A 23,758-nucleotide genomic window follows, 5' to 3' on the forward strand; every position below is an offset into this window, starting at 1 on the left:
TAGGCTTCTTTGACGCACAGTGATGCAACACAACACTTTTTTTTAAAGAATATGGTGGCTACAGTCCCGACTTCTCGACTCCCGAGTGATGTAATGCTTTGGTTGCTGACTGCAATTGGTTATTGGTGAGTGACTACAGCTTTATTTACGCATACACCACTTCGTTTGAGAAAGTATATCTCTCCTTGTAACGACTTTATCACTAATCTCATCTGTTTATGTTGTTCACTTCTGTTGGGAACTTAGCACAGCAGCTGGCAGTAGCTCCTCTCTGCTGCTAGGTGTGTCAAATATTAAGCGAATCCTCAGCTTGAAAGTGCCTCTCCCCATAGCCTGTGCAGACCAACTAGTGCAGCAGATGGGTGGCTGAAGCGCAGTTTCTAACTAAACAGCCAGCGGCCTTCGCCGCAGTAGGCAATTAGAAGCGCCATCTATCCCCGCGCACAAGCCTGAGGCTATAAACCGAACGTTAATTAACAAAATTTAAAAAACTGCTTTGACATAGTAACAGATAACTAACTACTTTATAAGAATAAGCAACACGTTACGTTACTTTACAACAAAAAGTCATCTGAGTACTTTCAACACTGATTATTTAGCCATAAAACACTTAGGCAACCTTGAGCACTTTGCGCGTTTTGTTTAAGATACCGATATATATCGTATATCGCCATTGGGCCTAAAATACTGGGATATCAGTTCAGCTGATTAACCCAAAGAACTTTGCGCAAGCCTGCCTTAATAGTCTGTCCTGGAGTTGATACACTCCTCCTTTTTCGCTATCCTCTTTTGATTTGGGGCAGACTGGCTTATACATGGATATGAATTCTCTGCTGTTGTCATTTCTAATACAAAGTAGCGTATAGTTCGGACTTATATCTGTCAGCAGACTCGCTATGGAATCGCTAAAAACTACAACATGGATCACGGGGAGAAGATGCCGTCGAAGTAGAGGCACGTAAATAAGACCGTCCACAAAACGGGACATCCTGATGAGAATGTCAGAAAGCGGCTTGAAGATGGTCTGTAAAACATAATCTACCGTATGCATAATTTTGATCAAAGAACCACCATTACATGTTATGTAGACCACATGAAAGTGTTTAAAAAAAAAATCATACTTAGACTAGTTTAAACGAGATAGGCTTAAACAATTTCATACAATTGTAGGCCTGGGCCAATAGTCAATTAATGAAATGATAAATGAAAATGAACTTGATAACTTTACCGGCATCGATAAATTGCTATGTCTATGTGTGTTTCTTTTCTTCATCTAGAAGAAAAGAAACATGACACAAACCTTCCTAATTGTTAATAATCCCACAGTTTATATCAAATATGCTTCACGGATGAGAGTATTTGGCGAGTGCCGCTTTGTCCCTCTAACTTTGGTTGTCCTTGATCTCACCGTAGTTTGTTTTTCTTTCTCCAACGCTGCCACAGAAAGACGTGTTTTATGCCATTCCTTCTTTGTCTCATTTTGTGCCCCAAACTTTTTATGCTGTGCGTGAATGCACACAGGTAAGCTTTGTGGATGTTATTGACTTGTGTGGAGTGCTAATCAGGCATATTTGGTCTGTGCAAGCTAATCGATGCTAACATGCTATTTAGGCTAGCTGTATGCACATATTGCATTATTATGCCTGTAGGTGTACAGTATTTGAGCTCATTTAATTTCCTCTACTGGTGTCGTCTGTGTATTCAATTTATATTTAAATGTCTCATGACATATTATCTGTATGTAATATTGGCTGCATTTCTGATTGTGTGCCGTTATAGACCACAGCAAACGTTACCCAGATTGCAAAGATTGTAATAAACCCATCAGAAATAGACAGCCTGCCGTTTCCTTAAACTTGGACACACACATCTATACCTTTGGCCATTCTAAGCCAGTAATTTCAAGAAGTTATCACACCCTCTGAGAAGCCTCAGTTTTACTAATAATTTCCAAGGTTGTAAAAATGGGTAGACTATAATTCAACATTTCTGTCAACGAAGATTTGCATCAGCCTACGACACATACTCATTTTGATAGTAGGCTATTATAACTAATAAACACTTATATAAGTGTTATAATGAAGGCAACACATGATGTAAGGCTTTTAATTTTTTGCGACTCCAGGACGATTTTTTTTTCACGGTCCAATATGGCTTTTTCAACATTTTGGGTTACCGACCCGTGTTCTAACATGTGATGCCAAATATACAGCAGTGGCGATTGCTAAAGATTGCAAAAGATAACAAGTGGTCAAATATGTTCTTTGGTGTTTGCATTTAATTGACTAAATGCGTTAAAATGCTTTTAACTTTTGTTTAGAATCAGCTATTTTGGCGACAGTTGGCGCAACTTTTTTTCATTGATGTTGTAGCGTCACAGTGCTGCAGCCTAACTCGACAATCATTGGTTAAATACTCAACTTTGTCACACCAATGGACGGTGAGCGAATGAATAAGAGTGATCGAAAGGGGGTCACCGGGCTTCCGCATGATGATTGGATGACCTGTCTGGGTTTAATTCCTTTTTTTGATTGACAGCAAAAAGAACGAATCAGCGATTGCTAAAGATTGCAAAAGATAACAAGTGGTCAAATATGTTCTTTGGTGTTTGCATTTAATTGACTAAATGCGTTAAAATGCTTTTAACTTTTGTTTAGAATCAGCTATTTTGGCGACAGTTGGCGCAACTTTTTTTCATTGATGTTGTAGCGTCACAGTGCTGCAGCCTAACTCGACAATCATTGGTTAAATACTCAACTTTGTCACACCAATGGACGGTGAGCGAATGAATAAGAGTGATCGAAAGGGGGTCACCGGGCTTCCGCATGATGATTGGATGACCTGTCTGGGTTTAATTCCTTTTTTTGATTGACAGCAAAAATAACGAATCAGCAATCTTGAAATCTAAAACACTGCCAAAGCATTTTTCAACTTTCATTCCATTGTTCCTGTTAATATGGAGATATTATTTTTTTAAGTAAAATTTTCTTTGTAAAATGTAGCATGATTATATCTTTTATCTGTTATTGAAGACTGTGCTCATGTTTAAAGAGTAGCTGAAAAATAGCTTCCCCTATTTGAAAGACCAGCAGCTGCCACTGGTGTACAGCCTGTGTTACATTGTACAATTATAACAATTATAAAAATAGAGCAAAACAACAAAATGTTAATACTAATTAGTATTAACACAAACTTGTTTTTAAATGCATGTAAATTATTGGAACATTAATATTTATGCTTCATCAACAATTATGCAAATTATATGATTACGTCACACTAACCACGCCCCACATAGATTTCAAGCTGGGGGAAACCCTGTGCAGTGTAAACATAGTCTAATAAACACAAACCATGTTGATAAAATTAAAATTAAGTTCACCCATTATCGATTTCGAAGGAAATTCTGGTATTTAAAGAATGAAACACATAAAAATCAAAACATACCTGACGGACAATTCTGCTTTTCATTTCCATCTGAAGGGCTATTAACTGCACTCCCTGACAATGACATATGCACAATGTGATAGAGTAGTAAAAACATGTAATAAAATAAAACAATAACACAATTAACAATAATATGGACTAGGGATGTCCCGATCCGATATTTGGATCGGCTCGGCCGCCGATATTTGCCAAAAAATGCGTATCGGCAAGGCATGGGAAAATGCCGATCCAGATCCAGTTTTTAAAAAAACTCCGGTCCGTGTTTTCCAACGCACCGATTTAAATAATACATTCCATACATTACTTTTCTGCTGCTCCCTAATTTCCGTTCCGCATTTTCCAGCACACCTTCAACACATCCACAGGTCTGTGGATTCTCACGCAGTTGCTTTTAGCTGCTGGCATTACACGACAGGCTCTTCTCACTCTTTCCTGTGTCTCCCTCTCACAGACAGCAAGCGCACCTTCTTACACACGTCACATACTGTCACGTCATACATCACATACGTATACGTCCTCTCCCAGCAGAGAGGTAGCAGCATGGCTAACGTTAGCTGTGATGCTAGCGCAGCCGTGTGACCAACGTTCCCTCTACACACTGCTCAAGCGTCCTCTGCGCACGGCAAATCTATGCCACGCACAAAATCAAATAAAAAAATAAGCGCATAACAATTTTCGACACACGGACACGACAGAGAAAACAGTTTTTTATTGCCCGTGGCCTAGGGCTGGGGGGGTATACCAATATTACAGGTAATACCTGAAGTGATGCTGTCATGTTGTAATTATGTGCATGTTCGAAATAAACTCAAACCATAAACCAATACCACTATTTGCCCAGTCCTAGGATTGTATAAATTAATTTTAATGACATTTTTCTGCTCAACATCTGACTTTTTAAAGCCGAACCATGTACCAATTACGGATGTAGCACCGTTTTTTTGACTAGCTCCTTCTTCCCCGCCAAGCTTGTCGCCAATTTCACATAGAGGCAGGTGCGATAACGTCATCGACGATATGACGGGAGAGCACAAATCTGTATCGTGGCCAAATTTATACCGTTTCTACAGTCATAGCGGGGAAAATTCCAAACGGCTCGTTTGGAATTTGGAAGTATAAAAGAAGGCAAGATTGTTTAATAAATATCTACGTTAGCCTCCACGGTTTGATTTTAAATTTGAGACTTATGCAGATCCCAAATATACAAAGACAGGTACCAATAGGTGTGAAAAGGTTTTGCATATTAGGGGCCCCTTTAATTATTTTTAGTGCCATTTAATGCATTACTTACAAAATTCACTTAATTAAGTAATGCTTTTTAATGACCCCGCCTTCCGCCCGAATGCAGCTGAGATAGGCTCCTGCACCCCCCGCGACCCCAAAAGGAACAAGCGGTAAAAAATGGATGGATGGAAGTCTATTTTCAACAATATCATATCAGAACATCAAAGAAACATAAAAATGGTATTACAGGGTTATCACTTACATTCTCTTTTAGTGGGAGAAGTGTTGTTGATCAACCTTTTTTCCAGTGCGCCAAAGTCTAGTATCAGTTTTGTTGTGGCAATTCTCAAAACAGATCTTTCTGTTATAATATTTGGCGGGTGGGATTAAAAAGATTTAACGGGCCGAATGTGGCCTGTAGGCCATAGTTTGTCAATCCCTGCAATAGACACTCAGCTTCAACATTGTTAAATGCACCGTGGTGCTACCACAATGAATGAGAAGAAAGTCACATCACCGGTCGCGAAAGTAGATTATTCTGAACAAAAGTTGGCATTCAAGCCCAGTGGTTTTCAACCTTTTTTCAGTGATGTACCCACTGTGAATTTTTGTTTAATTCAAGTACCCCCTAATCAGAGCAAAGCATTTTTGGTTGAAAAAAAGAGATAAAGAAGTAAAATACAGCACTATGTCATCAGTTTCTGATTTATTAAATTGTACAAAATATTGCTCATTTGTAGTGGTCTTTCTTGAACTATTTGGAAAAAAATATTTTTTAAGAGGATTCTTGAATTGTTGCTATTTTTAGAATATTTAAAAAAAATCTCATGTACCGTATTTTCCGCACTATAAGGCGCACCTAAAAACCACAAATTTTCTCAAAAGCTGACAGTGCGCCTTATAATCCGGTGCGCCTTATATATGGGTTAATATTAATATTAATTTTCATAAAGTTTCGGTCTCGCAACTACGGTAAACAGCCGCCATCTTTTTTCCCCGTAGAAGAAGAAGAAGCGCGCGGTGCATGCTGGGATATGTGACGTTTCATTTCCATTTGTGTGTTTATGTAAAGACCCCAAAATGGGGTCTGTCTAATTATAAATAATGCAGACGAGGCGTGTTAACTGAGTTCTCAACGTTTACTCACAGCGTGCTCATAACCACATTCTAACTGCCAGCATACAACAACGCTTCTCAGGGCTACCGCGCATGCTCGTCACTATCGTTGCATGCTGGGTAGTGTAGTTGTTATATTTGCTAGCTCATAACATCACATTAAGAGACACGCTTACGCGCTTAATTCAATACTCGCCGTCATTCCGGGTGGATTGACAAAAGACCTCCAGCCGCTAGATATTGGTGTCAACAGGGCATTCGAAGCTAGACTGCTAACTGCGTGGGAACAGTGGATGACAGAAGGCGAACACACGTGACGTTCACCAAGACAGGGAGACAGCGCCAGACGACATACGCCACTATCTGCCAGTGGATCGTAAATGCCTGGGCTGATTCAGTCTCATCTGTGGTCCGAGCTTTCAGGAAGGCAGGAATTGTCACTGAACTAATAAACGGCAACGGCACTGACTCCATTAATGACGACTTCGACGAGACGGAGCCGGCCATGTTGGATGCCGTATTCGCTCAACTGTTTAATTCGGACACTGAAGAAGAAGAATTCGAGGGATTTGTGAATGAGCTATAACTTCATAAAGTGAGCTTTACATTTTTATTTAGTGTGTTGTGTTGTGTGACATTAACGTTTGAGCAACGTTGAGTTATTGATATATTGTTATTGCTCTGCACTATTTCACGTGTTACTATATTGTGATTGCACGTTTGATTTACGTAACACGAGTAAATCAGCTGTTTATTCATTTTGGGAGTGAACGGAGTTGTCAGAACGCTGCTCTGTTATCTATTAATAAAGTTTGACTGACCTATCTGACTGTTTTGTTGACATAGGTGCGCCTTATAATCCGGTGCGCCTCATATATGAACAAAGTTTTGAAATATGCCATTCATTGAAGGTGCGCCTTATAATCCGATGCGCCTTATAGTGCGGAAAATACGGTACCCCTTGGCATACCTTCAAGTACCCCCAGGGGTACGCGTACCCCCATTTGAGAACCACTGTTCTAGCCCATATTTTGTCAATCAATGAATGTAAATACAAAAGTAAATTTTTTTTTTTTTTTTTTTTGACATTTTAGGAGAAGCTGAGCTTCTCTTGCAATCTTAATTGCTACTGGTAATCAAATAAGCTAACTTTAATTGTAAGTTGGTAGTTGAGGAAAAATAATCACTATTTTCATCAGTATTGAAATTCTAGTTATTAATCCCAATCTTACTTCACATGGCTTCAGACGAGCCGTTGTAGCTTTACTGCTGCCGCGGCCTGTGACAGTGTTATATTTTATATGCAGGGGAGCCTATTTTTTAAATAAATAAATATAAAAATTGCGACCAGCACATTAATTTTATCATGTCAGCCAAAAATTGTGATCGTAATTAACATTTCATTAATTGTCCTGCCCTAATTGGCAGCTAATGCGATATAACCAGTGGCGGTTTCTGGCGTGTGCACTATGTACCTGTACAAGTGCACAGGGTGGCATTAATGAATGCGCTTTTGTGTCTTGTCAAGGGGGCAGGGGATGTCTTTTACTTTGTTGTACTTATGCACACCAACTGAAGGCTTGGTTTACGCTGGACGCCCTTTGTTAGTCTAAATGCTCCAAAGTGCTTCAGATCTGATATTTCCGCATCAGATTTGCGCCACATCAGAAGGTAGTCCGAATACCTTTGGAATCTGATCTTTTCAAATGTGACTGCAGTTTAAACAGCAATGTGACTTTTACGTCATATGTTGGTCGAGCTATGTCATTCGTGTGCGCAGAAAAAACTAATCTCTTCATCCTCCTCCGGCAGTTGTTTTCCATCATCTGTCTACTTCCTCTATGCAATCGTCAAGGCACAAACCCACAAACATGCTGATCTGTGTTGTCCATGTTTACTCGTGTTGTAGCGACTTCCTTGTGCATTTACGGAATCCGGTCAACGTCCTTTATCAAACTGTGTGTGTTTATACTTGAGTCTGATAAGATCGCATTTTACTTGTAAACTAAACAGTTAGCTGGCAAAAATCTGATTTGGTCCACTTTGGCCAGCAGTGCAGGGCTTGCAGGCAACTTCAACCCTAAACTAACACCCTCCCCGGATTGTTAATAATCAAATGTAGATACTATTCTTATGCCTTCTGATCTCTCTCTCTCTATGTCCACTACTTGCTGTACATATCCTACCAAGTCAGACCTACACTGTTTCAATATCCATTTCTCTGTTCTCAATTGTTGATGACTGATGATAACAACCAAACCTAACCCCCCCCCCCCCCCCCCACACCCCCAATTGTAAATAATTCAATGTATACACCCTGATGATTATCTTGTGTGATGACTGTATTATGATGATAGTATATATGATAGTATATATCTGTATCATGAATCAATTTAAGTGGACCCCGACTTAAACAAGTTGAAAAATTATTCGGGTGTTACCATTTAGTGGTTAATTGTACGGAATATGTACTTCACTGTGCAACCTACTAATAAAAGTCTCAATCAATCAATCATATGTATCTGATCGTGGCGCGGCGCCACGGCTAAATTGAAGCAACCACACCTTAATAATTAGGATTTTTTTAACGTGGAAACAAATTAAAGTAATATATCGTATGAATGGATATATAGCCTATATTATCTATTCACTATTGACTAGTGATGCGAAAATGTGGCCACTGAAAAACCTTGAACAACAATAAGCAAGGCGCACGCCAGTGTCTACAGCCTTAGCGGTAGGACGAGGCTCCGCCCGCTCGGCGGCTGGCGGCTTGGGCAGCGGGACACGCACAGCCCTGCTTTGCACTTCAGACTTGCCAACTTCTCTTACCCGCGGCATTGTTCTAACACGGTGGTCGGCAACCCGCGGTACTAAAGCCACAAGCGGTTCTTTAGTGCCGCCCTAGTGAATCCCTGGAGCTTTTTCAAAAATGTATGGAAATGGAAAAAGGGAAAAATATTTTTTGCTTTAATGTGGCTTTTGTAGGAGGACAAACCTTGTTAGAAGTCCCACAGTTTATATCAAACATGCTTCACTGATGAGAGTATTTGGCGAGCGCTGTTTTGGCTTAATTTTGGTGGTCCTTGAACTCAACGTAGTTTCTTTTTCTTTTTCACAGAAAGACGTGTTTTATGCCACTCTATCTTTGTCTCAATTTGTCCCCCAAACATTTTGTGCTGTGCGTTAATGCACAACGGTAAGCTTTGTTGATGTTATTGACTTGTGTGGAGTGCTAATCAGGCATATTTAGTCAGTGCATGACTGCAAGCTAATCAATGCTAACATGCTATTTAGGCTAGCTGTATGCACATATTGCATCATTAATCAAATCAAATCAAATCAACTTTATTTCTGTAGGTATATTTGAGCTCATTTAAATTCCTCAACTGGTGTCCTCTGTGTATTTAATTTTTATTTGCGTGTCTCATGACATATCTGTATGTCATATTGGCTGCATTTCTGATTGTGTGCCGTTATAGACCACAGCTAACGTTACCCAGCTTGCAAAGATTGGAATAAATCCATTAAAAGAAGAACTATTCCTTTTACTTGGACACACACATCTATAACTTTGGCCATTCTAAGCCAGTAATTTCCAGAAGTTATCTCACCTTCTGTTGTACTAATGATTTCCAAGGTTGTAAAATTGTGTAGAGTAAATATTACATTTCAACATTTCTGACAGCAAAGATTTGCGTCAGCTTGCGACACAGTCATTTCGTAGGCTATTATAGCTAATATAGACAATTACATCATGTGTTGCCTTCATTAAAACACTTATATAAGGCTTTTAATTTTTTGCGGCTCTTAACATTTTGGGTTGCCGACCCCTGTTCTAACATGTGATGCCAGCTATACATCAGTGGCAATTGCTAAAGATTGCAAGGGAAGTTCAGCTTCCCCCAAAATATAAAAAAAAGTGGTAAAATCTGTTTTTTTGTGTTTGCATTTCATTGGCTAGATGCGTTAAAATGCTTTTAACTTTTGTTTAGAATCAGCTACTTTGGAGACAGTTGGCGCAACTTTTTTTCATTGATGTTGTAGCATCCCAGTGCTGCAGCCAAACTTTACAATAATTGGATAAATACTTGACTTTGCCCCGCCCACGGACGGTGAGCGAATGAGTAAGAGTGATCAAAAGGGGGTCACCGGGCTTCCGCATGATGATTGGACGACCTGTCTGGGTTTAATTCCTTTTTGATTGACAGCAAAAAGAACAAATCAGCAAATCTTGAAATCTAAAACACTGCCAAAGCATTTTTCAACTTTCATTCCATTGTTCTTAAAAAAATTATAAATATCTCTATTTTAACAAGTAAAGTTTTCTTTGCAAAAGCTAGCATGTTTATATCTTTTATCTGTTATTGAAGATTGTACTCATGTTTAAAGAGTAGCCGAAAAATAGCTTCCCCTTTTTGAAAGACCAGCAGCTGCCACTGGTGTACAGGCTGTGTACCCATCCATCTATTTTCTACCGCTTGTCCCTGTCACATTGTACAATAACAACAATGATAAATAATAGAGCAAAATGATACAACATAAATACTGTATGTCAATACTAATTATGAACAACACACTTGTTTGTAAATGTATTTAAATTATTTGTATCATTAATATTTATGCTTCATCAAAATTATGCAAATTATATGATGATGTCACATTGACCACGCCCATAGCCCCACCCCGCCACCACATGTAAATTTCAAGGTGGGGGAAACCCTGTGCCGTGTAAACATAGTTTAATAAACACAAACCTTATTGATAGAGGATATTGAATGGATAAAAGAGGAGAAAACAAATACAGAAAAACTATTTTTATTTTTGGGGGCGGCATGGCGTAGTGGGTAGAGCAACCGTGCCAGAAACCTGAGGGTCGCAGGTTCGCTCCCCGCCTCTTACCATCCAAAAAAATCGCTGCCGTTGTGTCCTTGGGTGGGACACTTCACCCTTTGCCCCCGGTGCCACTCACACCGGTGAATTGAATGATGAATGATAGGTGGTGGTCGGAGGGGCCGTTGGCGCAAATTGCAGCCACGCTTTCGTCAGTCTACCCCAGGGCAGCTGTGGCTATGAAAGTAGCTTACCACCACCAGGTGTGAATTAATGATGGGTTCTACATGTAAAGCGACTTTGGGTACTTAGAAAAGCGCTATATAAATCCCAGGTATTATTATTATTTTCATTGACATTGAAAAGAAAAATGGATCAATAAAATAAGCAAAAATAAAAATTTAGAGCTGGTTAAGTCACAGCTATAAAGATATGTCAACATGAAAATTGAGTTCACACATTATCGACTTCGAGGAAATTCTGGTATTTAAGGAATGAAACACATAAAAATCAAAACATACCTGACGGACAATTCTGCTTTTCATTTCCAGATGGAACAGAAGTCTTCTTTTTGTCCTCTTTTTGGATTTGATATTCTGTCCTTTCATCTTTTGTCTCTTTTACAGTGACAGGAGCATCTGAAGGGCTTTTAACTGCTCTTCCTGAAACGGACATATGCAGAATGTCTTACAGTAGTAAGAACATGTATTAAGATTAAAACAATAATACAATTAACAAGAATATGGACCCAGTTTACAGCTGGGCTAAATTCAAGTTAAAAGGTAAAGTAAGTTAATGACAACAGGAATTGTTTATAGTAAAACAAATGTAGTTGTGCAAATGTATATACCGGTAGTCAATATACTGCAGGTCTCAAACATGTTATTGTACTACCAACATGTGACCAAAAACAAGCGAAAATGTGAGTCAATATCAGTTGAATTAGCCTTGAATGCTAGTTGAGGTGTGAGGATGATAATTGGGCCAACAAAACATGGAAAAAAGAAAGCTGAAGCCATCGGGTGCATAATATAGAAAAAAAGTGGAAAGTAGAAAAGGACAAACAAGCAAAGATATGGAGCTATGTCAACCTAATAATGTACATACAATATGTAATGGATGTAATCAACACTGTGGACTGCTGGTCTTTCATGTAGGGGAAGCTCATTTTCAGCTACTCTCTAAACAAAAGGAAAGTCTTCAACAGGGTTTTTGCAGGTTTCAGCAAATCTAATTTAATGCCTTTTATTGCATGTCCAAGGTCTGGGGGGGGGGGTATACCAATATTACCGGTTATACCGATATATTTCAGAAAAAGATATATTGTGTGCCGTTATAGACCACAACAAACATTAACCAGCTTGCAAAGATTGTAATAAATCCATTAAAAGAAGTTTGTTTTCTTTAACTTGGACACACAAATCTATACAATTGGCCATTCTAAGCCAGTAATTTCCAGAAGTTATCTCATCATCTGTGAAGCCTCTGTTTTAATAACAATTTCCAAGGTTGTGAAAATGTGTAGAATAAATATTACATTTCAACATTTCTGTCAACTAAGATTTGTGTCAGCCTGAAGCACAGTCATTTTGACAGTAGGCTATTATAACTAATCGACACTTACATCATATGTTGCCTTCATTATAACACTTATATAAGGCTTTTAATATTTTGCGACTCCAGACCGATTTCTTTTTGTATTTTCGGGCTGGCAACTTTTTGGGCGGTCAGCCCCTGTTCTAACATGTGATGCCAAATATACAGCAGTGGCGATTGCTAAAGATTGCAAGTTCAGCTTCCCCCAAAATATAAAAAAAATGGTCAAATATATTCTTTTCTGTTTGCATTTCATTGGCTAAATGCGTTAAAATGCTTACATTTTGTTCAGAATCAGCTCCTTTGGCGACAGTTGGCGCAACTTTTTTTCATTGATGTTGTAGCATCCCAGTGCTGCAGCCAAACTATACAATCATTGGATAAATACTTGACTTCGTCCTGCCCACGGATGGTGAGCGGATGAGTAAGAGTGATCGAAAGGGGGTCATTGGGCTTCTGCATGATGATCTGTTTGGGTTGAATCCCTTTTTTTTATTTACAGCAAAATGAACGAATCATCCATCTAAAAATCTAAAACACTGCCAAAGCATTTTTCAACTTTCATTCAGTTGTTCCTGTTGATATGGAGATATTTATAATTTTTTAAGTAAAGTTTTTTTTGTAAAAGCTAGCATGTTTATATATTTGATTGAAGACTGTACTCGTGTTTAAAGAGTAGCTAAAAAATAGCTTCCCAGCAGAAGACCAGCAGCTGCCACTGGTATACAGCCTGTTACATTGTACAATACCAATAATAAAAATAGTGCAAAGCAATACAACAAAAATATGTCAATATTAAATACTAACAACACAGACTTGTTTGTAAATGAAAATTTAGAACTGGTTAAGTCACAGCTATAAAGATATGTCAACATGAAAATGTAGTTTACACATTATCGACTTCGAAGGAAATTCTGGTATTTATAGAATGAATCACATAAAAATCAAAACATACCTGACGGACAATTCTGCTTTTCATTTCCAGATGGAACAGAAGTCTTCTTTTTGTCCTCTTTTTGGATTTGATATTCTGACCTGTCATCTTTTGTCTCTTTTACAGTGACAGGAGCATCTGAAGGGCTTTTAACTGCTCTTCCTGAGAATTACATTTGCAGAATGTCATAAAGTAGTAAGAACATGTATTAAGATTAAAACAATAATACAATAAACAAGAATATGGACCCAGTTCACAGCTGGGCTAAATTAAAATTAAAATGTAAAGCAATTTAATGACAACATAAATTGTTTAAAGTAAAACCAATGCAATTGTGAAAACGTATACATTCAATATATTGCAGGTCTCAAACATGTTATTTCACTACGAACATGCATAATTTAGAAAAAAAAAGTGGAAAGAAGAAAAGACAAACAGGCAAAGATAGGGAACTATATCTTGACTTTATACCTTACATACCATATGTAATCAACAGTGTGGACTGCTGGTCTTTCATGTAGGGCACTGCTTCTCAAATATACCCTATTGCGCCCCCTCCACAGAAAGAAGAAAATATTTGGCGCCCCCCCTCTCTCCACCGTGACGATAAATAGTAAAAAAAAAAAATTAATATAATTATTATAACTTTAACTCTGCATAACAGTGTAAGCTTATTACCATGAAAGGAAACAACACACTGGTCTTTCCTATTCTCCCACTGTAGTTACAAGTGAATCCATGTGCTGCATATGCTTCGTCATATTCTAGTATTGCTAAAAAGCATCGCAATATTTGAGAAGGACTAATGTAGGGGAAGCTCATTTTCAGCTACTCTCTGAACACAAGAAAAGTTTCCAAAAGGGTTTTTGCAGGTTTCAGCAAATCTAATATAGTGCTTTTTAATGCAACTTAAAACAAACGTAATGCCCATGTCCTAATGCTGAGGGGTATACCGGTATTACAGGTATATTTTAATAAGAGATATATATTTGAGATATACCGCCATACCGATATCTTTTGACGTGCCTTTGTTATAGCCATTTGCTCTTCTCTGCGCCTGACAGGCGTAGCACAGGACATTCTCTTTGGCTCAACCCCGCTCCTTGTGTGTTTACGTAGGCTTCTTTGACGCACAGTGACGCAACACAACAAACTTTTTTTTAAAGAATATGGCAGCTACAGTGCCAACTTCTCAACTCCAGAGTGATGCAATGCTTTGGTGGTCACTGACTGCAATCGGCTATTGACTGCAGCTTTATTTACCGTACTCGTACATCACTTTGTTTGAGAAAGTACATCTCTCCTTGTAACGACTGTATCACTAATCTCATCTGTTTATGTTGTTCACTTCTGTTAGCAACTTAGCACAGCAGCTAGCGGTAGCTCCTCTCTGCTGCTAGGCGTGTCAAATATTAAGCGACTCCTCTGCTTGAAAGTGCCTCTCCCCATAGCCTGTGCAGACCAACTAGTGCAGCAGATGGGTGGCTGAAAAGTAGTGTCAAACTAAACAGTCTATGTGTGTTTCTTTTCTTCGTCTCTATCAGGCTTTCAAACTGGATACAAGAAGTCTCACAGTACATTGCTCTCAGCACCTGAGCACGTTTATTTCACAGTCGAACTAAATGAGCGGAGTAAAGCCTCTGGCCAGTCATCCACAATCTTTGTTTTGGCATGCGTATGTGGGACTGCTAGTTTAAACATACAGAGAACACCAACATTTCCTCGCTCATGAGAAGCACTGATAAGTAACAAAAGTTAGGAGGAAAAAAGATGATTACAAAGCCAAATGTCCCTGTTTGGGAATATTTCATCTTCAAACAGAATGAGCAACTTGAGCCTATCAACACGGACAAACAAGCAAGCATGTACATGTTGATCTGTGTAGTCCATGTTTACTTGTGTTGTAGCGACTTCCTTGTGCATTTACGGAATCTGGTCCACATCCTTTGATTTCACTTTATTGAACTGCACATGCTGCGCCCGCTTTGCTGCACCTTTGCTCCGGCGGCTCTGCAGCGGTGAGACGCGCACAGCGCCGCTTTGCACTCCAGCCAGACCCACCCAGCCCTTAGATCCATTCCTTGTCCTGAAGTTATGCATCTGACTTGCCGACTTCTCTTACTCACGGCATTGTTCTAGCATGTGATGCCAGATATACAGCAGTGGCGGTTGCTAAAGGTTGCAAGGGAAGTTAAGCTTCCCCCAAAATATATATAAAAAAAAGTAGTAAAATATGTTCTTTGGTGTTTGCATTTCATTGACTAAATGCTTTAAAATGCTTTTGACTTTTGTTTAGAATCAGTTACTTTTTTTCATTGACGTTGTAGCGTCACATTGCTGCAGCCTAACTTGACAATCCTTGGATAAATACTCGACTTTGTCCCTCCCAGGGAGGGTGAGCGAATTAATAAGAGTGATCGCATTTAGACAGGCTATATACTGTAGCAAAAGTCATCACATGTCTGTGTTCTTAAATGTGTATTCCATGTCTTCCATGTCGAGAGCAGTTTTGATTTGGGCTTACGTGGTAAACTAAAATGAATGTGTTGGGCATTGTTCTATCCAGACGCATACATTTGTCCAAATGTGGCCAAGTAGACGCATTGTGGGTTTCCTGGATGTCGTCTCCATCGCTAAAAGAAAAATCTAAGGAAGAGAATCCCTCTGCCATCTTCCACTAGTTTTTTACAAATATAAATTGCCCGCCTGAATATTCCCTCTTCTCTTCTACGACTCTCTCGTCGTCATTTGGGATGTGCGCGTCTGTTGTGATTTCTCTTCCTGGTTTGGTGACCCGCCCTATCTTGCCTCTGATTGGCCTGTCCCTAATGTTTTTGCCCTAATCTTAACCAATTGTGACTCATCATTATAAACCAACCAAACAATCATGGATTTTCTTTTACATTAACCAACCAATCATCATTGATGTTTCCCGTATATTATGTCCCCTGCCCGTGAAGATTTTTAAGTTCCATCCATCCATCCATTTTAATAATTTTTAATGGAAATTGTAGTTTTTAATCACTGGATTATCAAAAAACGTACTCATTACGGGAAAACCGTTGTTGTTGGCAGGTATGGCAAAGAGACTGATCAAGAATTTAACACACGTAGGTTGGAAAAAACTAAAAAAAACGTACAATATTTTTTATATTTTTACAGAGAAAAAAATACGGATTTCCGACTATAGACGGAAAAATCACATGGCAAGGGTTGAATCCCTTTTTGATTGACAGCAAAATTAACGAATCAGCAATCTTGAAATCTAAAATGTTTCAACTTTCATTCCGTTGTTCTTGTTTATAAGGAGATATTTATAATTCTTTAAGTGGCGTTGTTTTTGTAAAAGCTAGCATGTTTATATCTTTTATCTGTTATTGAAGACTGTACTCATGTTTAAAGAGTAGCTGAAAAATAGCTTCCCCTATTTGAAAAACCAGGAGCTGCCACTGGTATACAGCCTGTGTTACATTTATAAAAATAGAGCAAAACAATACAACAAAAATATGTCAACAGTAATTACTAACAACACAGACTTGTTTGTAAATGTATGTAAATTATTTTTCATGTATGCTTCATCAACAACTATGAAAATTATATGATGATGTCACATTGACCACGCCGTCTAATAAACACAAACCATGTTGATAGAGGATATTGATTAGATAAAATAGGAGAAAACACATTCAGAAAAAGTATTTAAAATGACATAGAAAAGAAAAAGGGATTAATAAAATAAGCAAAAATTTAAAAATTAGAGCTGGTTAAGTTACAGCTAGAAAGATACAGTATGTCAACATGAAAATTAAGTCACACATCAATTTAGAAGGAAATTCTGGTATTTAAAGAATGAAACATATAAAAATCAAACATACCTGATGGAAAATTCTGCTTTTCATGTCCATCTGAAGGGATATTAACTGCACTTCCTGAAAATGACATATGCAGAATGTCAGAGTATTAAGAATATGTATTATTGAATTGAAATAATAGTATTAAAATAAAATTATACAAATTAAAATGATACAAAATAAAATTATACAATTAACAATAAATAAATAAACAGTCTAATAAACACAAACCATATTGAAAGAGGATATTGAATGGATAAAAGAGGAGAAAACAAATACAGAAAAACAATTTAAAATGACATTGAAAAGAAAAATGGATCAATAAATTAAGCAAAAATGAAAATTTAGAGCTATAAAAATGTCAACATGATAATTTAGTTCACACATTATCGACTTCGAAGGAAATTCTGGTATTTAAAGAATGAAACACATAAAAGTCAAAACATACTTGACGGACAATTCTGCTTTTCATTTCCAGATGGAACAGAAGTCTTCTTTTTGTCCTCTTTTTGGATTTGATATTCTGTCCTCTTATCTTTTGTCTCTTTTACAGTGACATCTGAAGGGCTTTTGTCTGCTCTTCCTGAAAATTACATATGCAGAATGTCATCGAGTAGTAAAAACATGCATTAAGATTAAAACAATAATACAATTAACAATAATATGGACTCAGTTTACAGTTGGGCTAAATTCAACTTAGAAAAAAAATTAATGACAACAGAAATTGTTTAAAGTAAACCCAGTGCTGCAGCCAAACTATACAATCATTGAATAAATACTCGACTTCGTCCTGCCCACGGACGGTGAGTAAGAGTGATCGAAAGGGGGTCATTGGGCTTCTGCATGATGACCGGATGAACTGTTTGGATTGAATCCCTTTTTTAATTTACAGCAAAACGAACGAATCCGAAATCTAAAAATCTAAAACACTGCCAAAGCATTTTACAACTTTCATTCAGTTGTTCTTGTTGATAAGGGGATATTTATAATTTAAGTAATTTTTTTTTTGTAAAAGCTAGCATGTTTATATATTTGATTTAATACTGTATTCATGTTTAAAGAGTAGCTAAAAAAAATAGCTTCCCAGCAGAAGACCAGCAGCTGCCACTGGTATACAGCCTGTTACATTGTACAATAACAATAATGAAAATACAGCAAAGCAATACAACAAAAATATGTCAATATTAAACACAGACTTGTTTGTAAATGTATGTAAATTATTTTTAGCACTAATATATAATAACAAATGCAATGATGACGCCTCATTGACAATGCCCCTAGTCATGCAGTTTTAAAGCTGGGGGAAACCCTATGCAAAAAACACAAACCATATTGATAGAGGATATTGAATGGATAAAAGAGAAGAAAACAAATACAGAAAAACTATTTTCATTGACATTGAAAAGAAAAATGGATCAATAAATTAAGCAAAAAGTAAAATTTAGAGCTGGTTAAGTCACAGCTATAAAGATATGTCAACATGAAAATGTAGTTCACACATTATCGACTTCGAAGGAAATTCTGGTATTTAAAGAATGAATCACATAAAAATCAAAACATACTTGACGGACAATTCTGCTTTTCATTTCCAGATGGAACAGAAGTCTTCTTTTTGTCCTCTTTTTGGATTTGGTATTCGGTCCTTTCATCTTTTGCCTCTTTTACAGTGACAGGAGCATCTGAAGAGCTTTTAACTGCTCTTCCTAAAAATTACATATGCAGAATGTCATAGAGTAGTAAGAACATGTATTAAGATTAAAACAATAATACAATTAACAATAATATGGACTCAGTTTACAGCTAGGCTAAATTAAACTTAGAAGGTAAAAGAAAATTAATGACAACAGAAATTGTTTAAAGTAAACCCAGTGCTGCAGCCAAACTATGCAATCATTGGATAAATACTCGACTTCGTCCTGCCCACGGATGGTGAGCGAATGAGTAAGAGTGATCAACAAGGGGTCATTGGGCTTCTGCATGATGACCGGATGACCTGTTTGGGTTGAATCCCTTTTTTTATTTGAACCAAATGAACGAATCAGAAATCTAAAAATCTAAAACACTGCCAAAGCATTTTTCAACTTTCATTCAGTTGTTCCTGTTGATAAGGAGATATTTATACATTTTTAAGTATTTTTTTTTTTGTAAAAGCTAGCATGTTTATATATTTGATTGAAGACTGTACTCATGTTTAAAGAGTAGCTAAAAAATAGCTTCCCAGCAGAAGACCAGCAGCTGCCACTGGTATACAGCCTGTTACATTGTACAATAACAATAATAAAAATAGAGCAAAGCAATACAACAAAAATATGTCAATACTAATTACTAACAACACAGACTTGTTTGTAAATGTATGGAAATTATTTTTAGCATTAATATAAAATAACAAATGCAATGATGACGCCTCATTGACCACGCCCTTAGCCATGCAGATTTCATGCTGGGGGAAACCCTATGTAGTGTAAACATAGTCTAATAAACACAAACCATATTGATAGAGGATATTGAATGGATAAAAGAGAAGAAAACAAATACAGAAAAACTATCTAAAATGACATTGAAAAGAAAAATGGATCAATAAAATAAGCAAAAATAAAAATTTAGAGCTGGTTAAGTCACAGCTATAAAGATATGTCAACATAACAATTTAGTTCACACATTATCGACCTCAAAGGAAATTCTGGTATTTAAAGAATGAAACACTTAAAAATCAAAACATACCTGACGGACAATTGTGCTTTTCATTTCCAGATGGAACAGAAGTCTTCTTTTTGTCCGCTTTTTGGATTTGATATTCTGTCTTTTCATCTTTCGTCTCTTTTACAGTGACAGGAGCATCTGAAGGGCTTTTAACTGCTCTTCCTGAAAATTACATATGCAGAATGTGATAGAGTAGTAAGAACATGTATTAAGATTAAAACAATAATACAATTAACAATAATATGGACTCAGTTTACAACTGGGCTAAATTTAACTTAGAAGGTAAAAAAACGTTAATGACAAAATAAATTGTTTAAAGTAAAACAAATGTAATTGTGAAAAAAGGTATATTTTCAATATATTCATATTATTTCACTACAAACATGTACACAAAAACAAGCAAAAAAAAATATCGATTTTGAAGGAAATTCTGACATTTTAAAGAATGAAACACAAAAGTAAACATACCTGACTTATAATTCTGCTTTTCATTTTTATCTGAAGGGCTATTAACTGCACTTCCTGAAATTGACATACGTAAATTATCATAGAGTAGTAAACTATATATACAAATTAAAACAATAATACAATTAACAATAATATGGACTCAGTTTACAGTTGGGCTTAATTCAAGTTTGAAGGTAAAAAAAAAGTTAATGACAACAGAAATCGTTTTAAGTACCGGTAAAACAATTGTAATTGTGAAGATGTATATAATCAATATATTGCAGGTTTCAAACATGTCATTTAACTACGAACATGTAAACAAAAACAAGCTAAGAATAACATTGATTTCGAAGGAAATTCTGGTATTTAAAGAATGAAACACATAAAAATCAAACATACCTGACGGACAATTCTGCTTTTCATTTCCCTTTGAAGGGCTAATAACTGCTCTTCCTGAAAATGCAGAATGCAGAATGTCATAGAGTAGTAAGAACATGTATTAAGATTAAAACAATAATACAATTAACAATAATATGGACTCAGTTTACAGCTGGGCTTAAATCAAATTAGAAGGTAAAAAACGTTAATGACAACAGAAATTGTTTAAAGTAAAACAAATGTCCAGCCATCCGTCCATTGTCTACCGCTTGTCCCTTTTGGGGTGGCGGGGGGTGCTGGCGCCTATCTCAGCTGCATTGTGAAAATGTATACATTCATTGTGAAAATGTATACATTCAATACATTGCAGGTCTCAAACATGTTATTTCACTACAAAACATGTAAACAAAAACAAGAAATTCTGGTATTTAAAGAACGAAACATAAAAATCAAACATACCCGACGGAAAATTCTGCTTTTCATTTCCATCTGAAGGGCTATTAACTGCACTTCCTGAAATTGACATATGCAGAATGTGAGCGTAGTAAGAACATGTATTAAAAATTAAAACAATAATACAATTAACAATAATATGGACTCAGTTTACAGTTGGGCTTAATTCAAGTTAGAAGGTAAAAAAAAAAGTTAATGACAACAGAAATCGTTTTAAGTACCAGTAAAACAAATGTAATTGTGAAGATGTATATATTCAATATATTGCAGGTCTCAAACATGTTATTTCACTAAGAACATGTAAACAAAAACAAGCAAAAAATAACATTGATGAAACACATGAAAATCAAACATACCTGATGGAAAATTCTGCTTTTCATTTCCATCTTTTATCTTCTTCTTTTTTTTCTTTTTATCCTCATGTTCTGAATTACTTATTACAGCGTCTGATTTCCGTTTTTTAGGTCTGAGGGTTTCTTGTCTGCTGTCATCAGCCTTTTTAGTCTCTGGACGATCAACACTCCCTTCATTTTTGTCAGAAAGCTGCGGTGTCTGGTCTGGTAAACACTTCTGCTTCTTTTTCGCCTTCTGATTCAGTTTGGCGAGTAACTTCTGGGAGCGGGCCTCCTTGGAATTAATCCCGTCCTCATCTGAAGTAATCCCGTCCTCATCATCTCCAAGATACCTATGTGAATAATGAAGAAATATTGTTAATACTTATTTTTGGGCAAGATTGAGACTAATTTGACTGATGAATTGATTCCCGAGCGCGGACAGCGCTTCTGATCACTGCTGCCCTCACCTACCAGGGGGTGGAACAAGGGGATGGGTCAAATGCAGAGGTGTACAACTCCACTAATGGACATTGGAGTGTTACTTTCAAAGGCAAAATTAAAGTATTGCTAGAAACATAATTGTATATGGGACTTTATTGTATTATATGTATAGTACATATAAAAAAGCATAAAACACCACCAGAATTAGAGCTATTACAAGTCAAAGTGATGAAGCTAGTTACACTCATGACTTGGGGTAACTAAACATTACCCTATAAGATGAAGGCAATTGCATTTTATTGATATTTGAAATGTATTCAATGTTTATAAATGAATATTTAAATATACTAAATGTAAAAAAGGGAATAAATATTCAAAATAAGATCATTAAATGAAATCTAGTTTGGTTACGCCACCATGAGAGCAACACAGTTCTAAAAAGGATGTCAAAAGCAAACTGAAATCAAATACACACAGCTTAAAGATTGATCAATACCTATTTAAATTTAGTAATACATAAATACGATGATTTATCAAAATATAAAATAAATATACCTGAACAGAAAGCTCATGATGGTTATACCAAAAAGTAACGCTGTGAATCGCGTTTTTCCAAGTTTTTGGGGCATTTTTATGCTATTTCCAATCATCTACTTTTTATTATCGTTGATTTTAAATGGTCAAACTAATGCATATTATACATTATTATTATATTTATTTTGATTGTTACATTTTGAAGTACATTTGTGCAGGTGGGTGCGAATGTACCCATTACCAGAGCTGTACACAGAGGGTAATTTCACCACACCTAGTGTGTGTGTGTGACTACTTTAACTTTAAATGAGACTAATTCAGAAGTTAGTAAAGGACCGGATAAAGACCATGACAAAAGAAACACATTCCACCTGAAAAGCCAGAAACAAAAACGCAAGTTCAGACTAAAAGTATGTCAGTAAAGTGTAAATAACACATGCATCATATTCTGACATCCTCCCAGTCAATGCTACAGTTGGTTAGGTAACAGGCAATGAAACTTAACAAGTATCAGCTTGTTGTGAAACAAAACCGTAAAGAAATGTTAAAGTTGCCTGTAATTATTGGCATAGCGTCGACGGGGTGTTATAGCAATTGATGTTTGTTTAAAAACAAACAAGAAACTACAAACGTTTCAGAGCAAACAGCAACAATAGGTCTTGTAGTCAGTCCTACCTTTTTATCTGAAACAATGCCATTTTTCCAATACAAATAAAAAACTTCCCCGTGTCGTTACGTCTGTTATTCACTCATAATCCACTATTAGAGCAACATTTTACTACACGCGTGTTTCTAGCGCTTTCCGTGGCGCAGTTTGATGACGTCATGGGCTGCTTCTTCTTCGCTGTGCGGTGAGACTTCCGGTGTGACTTTACAGCCACTGTTCGTTCGGGAAGAATTGTTGATCAGAATCTCACACTGGAAGTAATTGTATTTTTTCAAAATAAATCTACTTATCTATATAAACAGTTTTACTTGATTCAATAGCCGTGTCCCAATTCGGCGGCAGCATCCTTTATTTTATTTTATTGAACAACAAATATACATATATAATGCGCAAATACAGATTGAATAATAGTAAATAATAGTATCCAAAAATATGAAAAAAATACAATAAAAGACAAATAGGGCTACCAAAATCACTTTAAATGTTTTTCACAAAGATATCAATTTAAGGGCGTTTGTACTCCTAATCATCCTCCAATATTTGAGTGATAATCGTAAACCATTAAGCCAATTAGAAAATGTAGGCCTTACTTTCATAAATCGACGTTTATGTAGAAAAAACGTTGCCTGGAGCATAATAATGTTGACATAAACATTCTATGTTTTTTTTAATTTTATATAAACCTGTATTTATACATTTCAACATTTACAAACAGTTGAGAAATAATAATCAAAGTAAGTACAAAAACAGTACAAAACAGCGCCAGGGGGTTGTAAATTCATCCTTCCATCTTCTTCCGCTTATC

At 36.7% G+C, this 23,758-nt stretch overlaps 1 protein-coding gene across 8 annotated transcripts in view; it reads right to left on the reverse strand.

Moving 5' to 3' along the window:
* Positions 1–23,169, reverse strand: part of ddx51 (DEAD (Asp-Glu-Ala-Asp) box polypeptide 51) — a 40,315-nt gene extending 17,146 nt beyond the window's left edge. For 2 of the 8 annotated variants that reach the window (XM_072916593.1, XM_061964938.2), the window contains exons 1-12: positions 22,962–23,167; positions 21,333–21,661; positions 20,983–21,036; positions 20,545–20,598; positions 20,167–20,220; positions 19,720–19,860; positions 18,561–18,701; positions 17,447–17,581; positions 17,023–17,076; positions 13,169–13,309; positions 11,139–11,279; positions 3,445–3,498 (exon numbers count right to left, since the gene is read on the reverse strand). In XM_072916593.1, the coding sequence (XP_072772694.1) occupies positions 3,445–3,498; positions 11,139–11,279; positions 13,169–13,309; positions 17,023–17,076; positions 17,447–17,581; positions 18,561–18,701; positions 19,720–19,860; positions 20,167–20,220; positions 20,545–20,598; positions 20,983–21,036; positions 21,333–21,661; positions 22,962–22,984 (1,321 nt within the window). In that variant the 5' untranslated portion in view covers positions 22,985–23,167. Of the gene's footprint in view, positions 1–3,444; positions 3,499–11,138; positions 11,280–13,168; positions 13,310–17,022; positions 17,077–17,446; positions 17,582–18,560; positions 18,702–19,719; positions 19,861–20,166; positions 20,221–20,544; positions 20,599–20,982; positions 21,037–21,332; positions 21,662–22,961 lie in introns of all 8 variants that reach the window. The other 6 variants (XM_061964972.2, XM_061964954.2, XM_061964951.2 and 3 more) reach the window with 6 other exon arrangements.
* Positions 23,170–23,758: the final 589 nt, after the last annotated feature.

The sequence above is a fragment of the Nerophis lumbriciformis genome, linkage group LG02 (assembly GCF_033978685.3).
Source record: "Nerophis lumbriciformis linkage group LG02, RoL_Nlum_v2.1, whole genome shotgun sequence".
In the NCBI taxonomy this organism is placed as follows: domain Eukaryota; kingdom Metazoa; phylum Chordata; class Actinopteri; order Syngnathiformes; family Syngnathidae; genus Nerophis; species Nerophis lumbriciformis.